Source organism: Mya arenaria, chromosome 10, assembly GCF_026914265.1.
Source record: "Mya arenaria isolate MELC-2E11 chromosome 10, ASM2691426v1".
In the NCBI taxonomy this organism is placed as follows: Eukaryota; Metazoa; Mollusca; class Bivalvia; order Myida; family Myidae; genus Mya; species Mya arenaria.
The window spans coordinates 49,099,934-49,110,610 of NC_069131.1; the positions used below are offsets into that span (position 1 = coordinate 49,099,934).

Genomic DNA, 10,677 nt, shown 5'->3' on the forward strand with positions numbered 1-10,677 from the left:
TCCCACGTTGAAACTACCCGCGAATGTTAAACGCAATTCAATTGCTCTTCAATTCATTGGTTGTACCTAATCAATTGATTTTGTAAATAGCCAGAAAAGGCAGCGATGAAATTTAATCATTTCAAATTGATATTTTCTATTGAAATGAACAAAGCATTGCATGGCTATTTCCGATGTCGTCCATTCTCGAACGGATTAAGCCGAGTTCGCTGTAGGTTTTTTAGGATGTACAAGCTAATTTTATCGAAAATCTATAGGCTTCTATTGAAGTTTTGTATTATTTTCTGTAAATAACTCTTCGATTTTCCACAATTCACCTTATCTATAAATCAAAGCATTACTTCGCTAATAACATCACTTCACATCCAGCTGTGAAAAGCTGGTATAAAAGCGTTTGAAATTCAGTTTGAAAAGCCTCTATTCAAATTTTGCATTTTTCATTAAGACATCAAAAAGAGATGGTGTTAAATACTAAGTGTAAACTACTCATTACATCTAAAACATCCTAATCGGATTTAAAGCTTTAAAGATGAATTGGGAGAACCATTGATTAAACGAAATTAATACATCGAAGGAGTTTTTATTCATATTAAATTTGGATCTGTCAGATGCGTTCTTCAGTTTTGAAAATTAATGTTTCCAATAAAGTCTGAAACGCAAATTAGCGAGACAGGGTTTAAGTAAATGATGTTTTAACCAAACAAAACGCTGGTATTAATTTTATTTGACATTTTCAACAAATCATTCTTTTAACGAAACACAAGCAGAGATAAAACAAACGAAGATTATTTCACTGTTCATTGGATTCAGCTGTAGGCATTTTGTCTGCATTGTTCACATTTTGCTCCGGAAATTAATATAATAAAGAACAATAAAACAATTAAATCTGCGGTAACTTGCTTGTGTTTTGTCGTATGTGATATTGCTTTGAAAGATCGCTTCACTAAAAACAGAGATAACTTCATTTTACTAAAATGCGTAAGAAAAGACATATTGGAATAACATCTTTTATCATAACACTTTAAAAGTGGTTTATAGACCAGAAAAAGCCTGTTTAGAGTCCTTTCTTAAATAACCGAGTTACGGTTGTGATATTTCATGGTAATTTTTTTTTTTTATTTATTGAAATAGCGCACGGATTGTGCTGTTTTCTGTAAAACTGGAGTCGGTATAAAAGTGCTTTTACAAGTTTATTCTATAGAGTTCGCAGAATTGAACGGGAATATTTGTCTATTACTCTCCAAATTGTTAAAACATGACATGCGTCAATTATTTAACAGCGAGAAATAAACAGTTTGTGTCAAGTTTCAAGTGATCAATTGTTAAGTGTCTCGGATATTTCCTAGCCACATTCTTGACGGATATGGATGTTGCCGGCGGTCGTCGGACTCGCTTTAACTATTTGTACTACAAATTCAGATTGATTGGTAAACAGTCGAGGTACATGTATTTTAAATTTATTTTCTTATTTTTGTAAGACTGAATTATACCATAGTTTCGCTTACTAACCGTCAGGTTAACTACACACTTCAGTCATACACTATGATATATATTGTACAATGAATATCGTTAGCTCTCTATAAACTTTGTATTATTTTTTTTAACGTTTTACGTTAAACAGTATAAAATATAACCAAAAGGTTGGGCTAAAATCCGCCAAGTGCCGGTATGAAAATGCGGCAAGTGCCGGTACGATAATGCACCAAGTGCCGGTACGATAATGCACCAAGTGCCGGTACGACAATGCACCAAGTGCCGGTACGATAATGCGCCACATGATTATTTCGATATTTGCCTCGCCTTTTTTGTTTGGGCGCCCCGGTACTTTTAAATTTTGTCCGTTCGCACGAAAAAGGGACACCATCAACATTTTAAATCGACTCATACATCGATGCAAAAAAACAACAGCAATAACTGAACAAAATTGCGGTTACAATATATTAAAAGTCCAAAGGTCTTTATATTAAATTTAACATATTGAATTCTTTGTCCTTAATTCTCGGGCAAGGAAAACTTAATATCAACTTCCACTTTTACTTATTCGAGCGAGATTGAGACTTGTGAATTCAGTATTTGATTAACATGCCTTGTATGGTTTTCGAAATGGAAACTTTCTAAAAAAAAAGACAAACCCCAAATAGTGTAATATTTTTAAATGGCACATGAATGAAACTTCGTAAGCACAATACACAATCAACAAGGCAGTAAACACATATTTCATAAATGGTATAAAACTGTCGCCTAATTAACACATTAAATGCATGTGGACAATACTTTTAAATGCATTGGTAACTTGGAAAAATCTAATTTGGTCTTGCGTTTCATGTTGTTGTCTGCATGAGATGAATGTCCAGTTCGGTATAGAACCAAAACCATTAGGCAACAATGTATCAGAAAAATACAAAACAGGCATTCGTGCATTTATGTGCATTTTAAATTAAGAAATGTTTTAATTATTCTTGCAGGCGAGTGGAGGACTGCCTGCTGAAAGACCCGTCACTAAGGGAGGATCAAGTCAAATGTAAGGTTTTTAGAAAGTATGAAAGTTAAAGGGCTCACACGTCATAGAATGTTGATCATTACATATTGCAATTTGACAGAAAATAGCATTTGACAATAGCCATTTGGCAACAAGCAATTTGCAAAACGCATTGGAAACAAATGATACTCCATGTCATGTGATCAGTGCTGGAAACATGTTCCCCAACCTATATCGATTGCAGTTACTTTTTATCTTGCGAAAACAATCACTTGAAAAAAAGATGTTAACTACATTTCTTTATTAGCATGTTTTTCAGTTATTTGTCTTTTTCCGACTAAATCACAGCTCCACTTAATTGGCAAATTGTCTCATTAGATCTAACAATTCAACTCGAATCAAACATTCTCTGATTTTGAGTGAATGCTTTCGTTGGTAAAATTCAAGAAAATTCTGTTCTGCTAATATATTATTATTCTATCAACAAGAACTTATCTATTATCAATTTATATTATTCAGTAATTCTACAGTCATTCTCAGTTCTAGACGAGAACGGGGACGGACGGATCTCTAAAACAGAAATAGCGCGGGCGTACCGACTGGCGGGCTTTAACCCGACCAAAGGAGAATTGGAGAGTATCGTGAAAGAACATGACGAGAATGGTACGTTACTTCTCCTTCGTAAATATTTGAGTCCGATAGTAAAAGTTGCATTTTCAATAATGTGAAATTGTGTGTCTTACAAGCTCACTCTCTTAGGTAATTTGGACACTTTTGAAAACTGTCACCAATGAAATCATGACCTTATTATGCAAACTTATTAGTATGAACGCATACTGTTTATCATAGTGTATGTTCTGTTTTGTTTTGCTGTATATCAGAATCTTATGTATAAGGTATGATCACTTGAAACGTTTATTCATTTTTGAATTGGAATAACTTAAACACCGACTGCTTTAAAACAAGTCTTTTCCATTATGTCCGTAAGCAGTGCAGTGCTAATTGAATAATCGTTTCTGTTTGAATGCCGGTAATTACTTCTTTTGTTCCACCAGCTAGTTTTCATGCAACATTTTCATTTCAAACATGGATAATCAATTGTTTGACACTGAAAATTATGTAGGCGTTGTTTTAGAAAACATATTTCGAAACAAGGTAGAAATAAGAATTACGTCCAGGAAAATCCTCGTACTGATATTGTATAAACCTATCTGCTACTTGAAATTGTCTAAAGCTACCAGAATTTATATTTTAAATGTATAAGTCATCGCTCGTTATTTTCTTTAAATAACCCGATAAGAATAAAGAATTCGAATTATCGTCCTGTAAAGACAAACTTTAGTTAATAGAATATTTTCTTACAGCAGTGTTTTGCTTTAAATGCCAATTTCCGTTTGTCTTAAATGATTTTTGGACAACTCGAAAGAGTTGTATTTATAATAACCGCTGGGTTTGGTACTATCTTATTATTGAGCGCTTTTATTTGAAAAATATTTTAGATATAGCTCGCCAGCTTTTGTTTACAAATCAACATGAATGTTGTGTTTGGCTCTTCAAAAGAAAGGTTAAATTATTCTGACCTTTTTATAACGCAACTATGAATTAAACGACAACTTTTTAATTTGTTATGGATCACTAATGCCACAAAACTCTCTTGTAGAAGTGTTTTTGAGCTATAAATAATAACTTAACCAAAAGTACCGCCTGTATTAACTTTTGTATCATCATAGTAGACGACGTTTCTCTTGCAGATGATGGGTATATCGATTTCGAGGAATACTTTAATGTAATGCGTTCGAAAATGATAAAGGTTGATTTCGAAAAAGAACGCATGAAGACGGCGTTTCAGGTAAAACTACTTACACATTAAACCCCCATGCAACTTGTATAACACTTATTTTTCAACATCTTCTCATTTGTTAGTTTCATTTATGAAGAAGTAAACAATAACCAAGCAGAAAAACTCGACTGGAAAGTAGCTTCTTGCAACGCGCAAGCAATAGATGGAATATTCCTTAGGACGTATACAGCTCGTGACGATTATTTAAGTAGAGAGCACGGCTTATTTAGTGGTACTAACATGCCGTAAAGAAACATTTTTATAAGATTGTATAAATAACCAATCAGCTTCACTACTACAGCTCAATTACGTGCTCGTGCTGTCGAGTCGATTGTTTCTTCTCAGACCGGAAACACATGATAGATAACATCTTGATTCGCCTTTTTCTTATACTGCTATGATTTTTTTCCCCTATAGTTTCTTAACAAACTAATCTTACAATTATATGATGTTTTATGTCTAAACAATATTATTAGGCTCATATATTAAACATATATTCATGTAGCAGCCTTAATATCCGGTCCTTACAATTCATATTGCATTATTGGTGGATCGTGAAGTTTACCGTTCTTAATTGATTGTAATCCGCACCTAATGTGACACACTGGATATACGCTCCTAACGTATTTTTTTATATTTTAGTTATTTATCTGCTCATATCACGTTTTACATCAGTTTGGATATTTTTGCAGTCTGCTCATACATGTTACACTTTTGATATTTGCTACTACCTTACTTTATCCGATACTCTTCATTTGTCTGAACCTAACACGTTGTCGTCTGTATAAGGTGCTGGATACAAACAACGATGGATACATCACAGCAGACGAACTTCGACACGCGCTGACACGTGCTGGAAACCATTTTACGGAACGTGAGATTGCGGACATCATTAGCCGAGCGGATAAAAACCATGATGGAAAAATAGACTATAAAGGTAGAGATCCGTACAATATTAATGTTTCTGAGGAACTATTAACGAAGAATTATAGAAATGCAGATAATACTAAATATCGACCGAGTATAGGACAGAACAAAACAAATACTCTATTTTGCCTGAGACGAAACATATTGGTTACTAAATTGTCAATTATTTATTCTTAAAAGCATTTTGTCCTAAAGACATTGGATAAATCCAGTTGTCGATCTTATGCAATCGCGCCAACGAGATAAATTAATATGATGTTATTTGTTTCACAATCGCTGTAACACCACATCTTTAAACTTGATACTTTTTGTGTGTTTCAGGGCAGGGTTTATTTTACGAGAGATATATTAAAATTATTTGAATTAAAACACATCGAAATGCATTGAAACGCAGTCATACAAACATGAGAATAGTATTCCAATTCACGAAGGATTTTGCGTTTGGATGCAAACGGAAGTTTAACAAAATTCATTTATTTGGCATATTGAAACAATACGTTTTCACTTAAATATAATAAATGAAAATAAAGTTTCATCTTCCTCAAGTCAAGGTTTGACCTTCCAACTTAAATGACCACAATATATAAGAATGTAAATCGGAATCCATCACATACTTCACAGTTTATGCTAAAAATATTAAAGCGTTAACGTCACCTTATTGATTTTGATTGCAGAATTTGTTGATGCGGAATTATGCAAGTCGGTCTTCTGAATCCAGCGACAAAATACGGAGATGTGTTTGTTCGGATTTTTTTACGTGCAATCCTGGATGTTCCTGAATGTTTAGTGTGGATATTTATTAAACTTAACTTTCCAATGAAATGTTACAATGATGTAACGTACCTTATATGATCATCGTGTTGATGTTTCATTTCAAACCAAGCCCCTTATTCACTAATGTCTTGTGTTTGAGTAAAAGATTATTACGAACCATAAACCATAGTTCAGAATCGAGACCGATAACTGACTAACTTCATTGTTAAGAACCCTTTGTAGGAGCATTGATAGTGAACACTGCTGTTTATTGTTGCATTTTAACAATTTGCTTTACGGCAGGTTCCGTGTTTAGACTTGAGACTGTTATTAAACATAGATCAAGAACAATTTATTATTTGTCGCAAAATCGGTCTGACTAGAGCAACCAATGGTAAATTTAAATGTATCTGTTACTATTAACCTGTTCTTCTATGAGAGGGACATATTTTGTCAAAAATAAATATATTAAAATGGTTTTGAAACATCTAATCAATAGTCTTAAACTCTGACTTAAGACATTAGCAGGTGTGGCTATTGTTTTGCGAAAGATGGTTCAATCTTAAGATTGTATAGAAATCTTTGAACTGTATTAATAATGCTACTTAAATGTTTTCTGTTTGAGGGCTGGTGTAATACCTTTATTGAAAATACTGCATAATGTTGTGATATAACTTGCATGTTATGTTTACTTGTTTTGCTGTGGAGTGTAAAGTGATTTGTGATTTTTCAATATAGGCCACATTTTGTGCATAGCAAAGTTTATCAATGTCAACCCGTAAGATGCTCAGAAATGATAATATCCAACCCACTGTCACGCGCGTAAATTGGTAACGAGGCTCGCAGCCCAAGGGTCGGATTTTTCAATCTAGAACGAAACGAAAAAATTGCCTACCTTTAATCGTCATGATGCGTAGTAATTTCAGATCAAAGTTGACATCAAATAGATCCTCTAAAAATCACGTTTATAACTTTTACTTATTGTCATCTTGCATCCTAATAATTATAATGTATTAACATATATTTCGGCTATATTAAAATGGCTTACATTATTTTCCATAAACTACCCCAAAAAAGTAAATAAAAGTGGCGCGTTTTTGCACATGACTCAGCTTGCATGGGGATACCATAACGAATTTTCCAGCACGCCTGATTTCACCGGAAATGCACAAAAGGTGTGCCAGAACATTCCACGGGTCAATTAACAGTCAGCGTCGGTTAAGTTTGGTTCGGTTGCAATCGCTTAATTGTATTGTTCACAAAGTATAGAAGCAGTGAAATATGTGATCTGTAAAAAATAATAATGCATAATGTGCATTGGTTTGAGGACCATGTTTTTTTAGGTTGGCAGTCAAATGTATAAGACAATTCGGCGTCATATTGCGAAACCTGTGATAAAAGCTGTTATGGAGAAATTGAAATATCACAAACATTGTGAAATGTATCAAGTCTATTCACTGTTAATAAATGTTTGTGAATATATTGTGTTTGTAAATATTTGTTCCTTTCTACTTATTAAATCACTTAAACAGTTGTTTTAGTCTTAATGATATGCGATTTGAGTTGTATGAGAATTCATGTCATTTGGATTCCTGTTGTGTTGTCATATGCCGCAAGTTATGCATAACCCACTTTAAAAGACGAAACAAGTTTAAATTAAATGTTTGTTTTTCTTACGCCCATTGTATGCACAAAATGAATAGGCCATGTAAAGGCTGTATGTAAGAAGAAATACAGTATTTAGCCGATACCGGTCTTACAGCTTATAATCCACATCGAGAATAATTGATGTACAAAAATGAGATGTAGCTATATATTAGCCATATATAAAGTCAGAAAAATGGGAGGTCGGTTAATTGATGATTAACCTGTCAAACAAAAAATAGGTTTGCAGTATGTCACACATTAAAAGGGGTATTTGCAGTTTTAAAGAAAACTGTACCAACGAAACTCATCTGCTTTCAGTAGGGTCTTTGGTAGAAGTCACAAGACGTGAAGCGAAGGGAAATTAGCATATAAATGTGCTCTTATTAAGCTTTAAAACACATATGATCCTGATTCTGGAATCGTTCTTGCCACAGACATTCCTGTTCAAGTAAGCTACTTACCCTTATATGAAATTGTCAATCTATATGTAGGAATGTATCGACATTCTTACTATTTGAATGTGTATCCTGTGTTGGGTCGAATGAAGTTTCCAAATGATATGTTAAACGTTTTCATAAATTTTTATAATCTCAATGCCTATTTGAAATATGTGTATGTCTTGTAGTGGATACACACCAAGAGAGATACGACAATCGAATGATCGGTGGTCACACGTTTATGTTTCAGTGTTTGAGTTTGGAAATTTAAATGCTAGATATGTGTTTCTTTTGGACATCTTGAGTTCAGAGTTCTAATAGTACAAACCAACGAAATCGCTCTAGGTAGTATTTTAAATATTTAGTTGCATGAAATGAATCGCATAAAACCTTGATATAAAAGTTGTCTAAAGTTAACCTTTATTCTCGTTCAATGATATTATTTGTTAGTTATAATGACTGGTTAAATTTTGATTAAACAATGAACAATTTAACTGACAAATCAAAATTCTAACCAGATTGATACAATTAGCGACCCGACAGGTTCTCATATCAATTAAAGTGGTCTGTGACATTTGGCACCCAACGGTGTTGCACGATTAGCCTCAAGGTCATTGCAAATTGACCTCCTCCGAAATTCGAGGACCAATTTAAAAATGTAGTGGGGTATGTAACCGGGAATTCCATATGTATATAGCGTAACTTACACTGTTTCGCTAAAAAGCAAGCTTTTTGAAGCGACGCAGTTGAGTGTCCGACTGCACAGAAAAAGTTCATTTGAACGAACCCCGACAGGTTCATAGAACAATTTGTGCAGTCTTTAACAAGGAAAAATCGACGTATATAATGCTGTCGGAGATACAACACTTTTCGGAATAACTAGAATACTCGCTACATGCATAAATTGTCTATAAAAATTAGCATGACTGTCCACATGTAAAAACTGTTCCATGCAAATATATCAAAGAACAGAGTACCCCAAAAGTGTGTCAGTGATAAACAATTCAGACACTAAAGTTTAGTATGAATGATACATTTAGTACGTTGCATATATCTACTAACATAAACTCGCTGATATCATTCAGGTGTTTTAACACTTCTATCGTTTTGAATGTGTGGAAGCCGTGTTCGCTTTTTTATATTTTAAAAAAGAAAATAATCTAAATTGAGGCATTGACAAATGCTGATTTACAAATGAATTGTTAGAAAAATGTAAATATCTTACTTACCGGAGTGTGTTTCTTAACGAAAGACTTTAGTGGAATAAGACACTTTCTTTCATGCATTTCGATGAAATACGGATTTTTATCAATGAAATAACACCAGTGAAAATATCGCTGCAAAATAAGGAGTGAAAATATCTGGCAGACTACTTTTAAAATCTATAGAAGTAACCTCCCCTTGATCAAAACAGAACACTTTAAGTTTACGTGTTCTTGATCTACATGTAAGCTGAATGTTCGAACATTTGCTTTCATACGAAAAAGATTACAAACAAAAGCAACTGTTCGATCATAAATAAAGCATTCAAATGTATTTTTAAATTTTTGTTTGTATACGTAATACGAACTTCCCGGATAGTTCAAACAACAATTTACAAATTTACTGATATTTTTAACCCCACCCACGCTTTAAAATTTGTCAACCAACTAGCGTGGTCCTCATCATTACCTAGAAATCGACCTGTCTTTAAGCGAAACATACTGGTCTCTGAAAGTAAAATGACTAAATATCCACGTATCATGAAATACACTCTTAAACTAAGAAAATGTTTTATTTCCAATGATTATCCGCAATTGTTTTGCTAACACATTCAACCTTTCCAATTGCCAATCAAAAAATGGCGGCGTAGCAATTTGGTTATGTATTCATGTCCCGCTTAAAATAAAAGTGTTTTCGTTATTCTTTTGGAACATAAATGCACTAATAAAACTTGATTACTGTTCATAAAATCTTTACACTAAAACAGGCGAATAATACAATATAAAAAAGAATGCGTGTAAACTGGTTCGATATTAGGGCCGCAGATTGTCCGTTTAGCGCCGGTAAATTAGTTCAGTGTTGAGTTTGAGATTGCTCGTAAAGCGGCATGTTAAATAATTAAAAACAAGGAAACGATCTCGCCCGTTCAGCGGTGTGTTAAATGTTTGAGAACAGCAGAGGAAGATCATCCGTCAACAGCGTGTTTCGATGCTCTGTACATCGGCGGGAAACCGCCCGTTTTGCGATGAGTTAACTCGTTCTGTACTTGGACAAAGGCTTGCCCGTTTAGTTGTGTGAGAACTAGATCAGTACTTAAGGGGTAGATTGCCTGTTCAGCGGTGAGGTAATTTTGTCCGTACAGGGGCTGGAAACTGCCAGTTCCGAGGGGTGTTAACTAGTACATTTCTGGGGTGGGAGATTGCCTGTTCAGTAGAGTGTAAGTGAGCTAGGTTCTAGATGGTTAGATTGGCCGTTAAGCTGCGTGTTCATGGTTTTTCGTACAGGGCTGTGTGACCTGTGTGTTTTTTTCAAACGGCACAGTTGTTGTCTGATATGTTGGCTTGGCATATAAACAGTGTACTGAGAATAAATATATAAGAGAATGTGGAAAG

At 34.1% G+C, this 10,677-nt stretch overlaps 1 protein-coding gene across 3 annotated transcripts; it reads left to right on the plus strand.

Moving 5' to 3' along the window:
• The first annotated feature begins 509 nt into the window (after positions 1 to 509).
• LOC128206880 (neo-calmodulin-like) lies at positions 510 to 7,460 on the plus strand. 3 transcript variants are annotated; one of them, XM_052909585.1, is made up of 7 exons: positions 510 to 711; positions 1,202 to 1,440; positions 2,466 to 2,521; positions 2,999 to 3,142; positions 4,231 to 4,328; positions 5,109 to 5,256; positions 5,921 to 7,460. In XM_052909585.1, exons 2-7 carry the CDS (start codon positions 1,364 to 1,366, stop codon positions 5,956 to 5,958), a joined length of 561 nt encoding a protein of 186 aa, XP_052765545.1. In that variant the 5' UTR covers positions 510 to 711; positions 1,202 to 1,363; the 3' UTR covers positions 5,959 to 7,460. The 3 variants fall into 3 exon arrangements, with proteins under 3 accessions (XP_052765545.1, XP_052765546.1, XP_052765544.1); XM_052909584.1 differs by having other exon boundaries at positions 650 to 711; positions 1,132 to 1,440; XM_052909586.1 differs by having other exon boundaries at positions 632 to 1,440; positions 3,020 to 3,142.
• Positions 7,461 to 10,677: the final 3,217 nt, after the last annotated feature.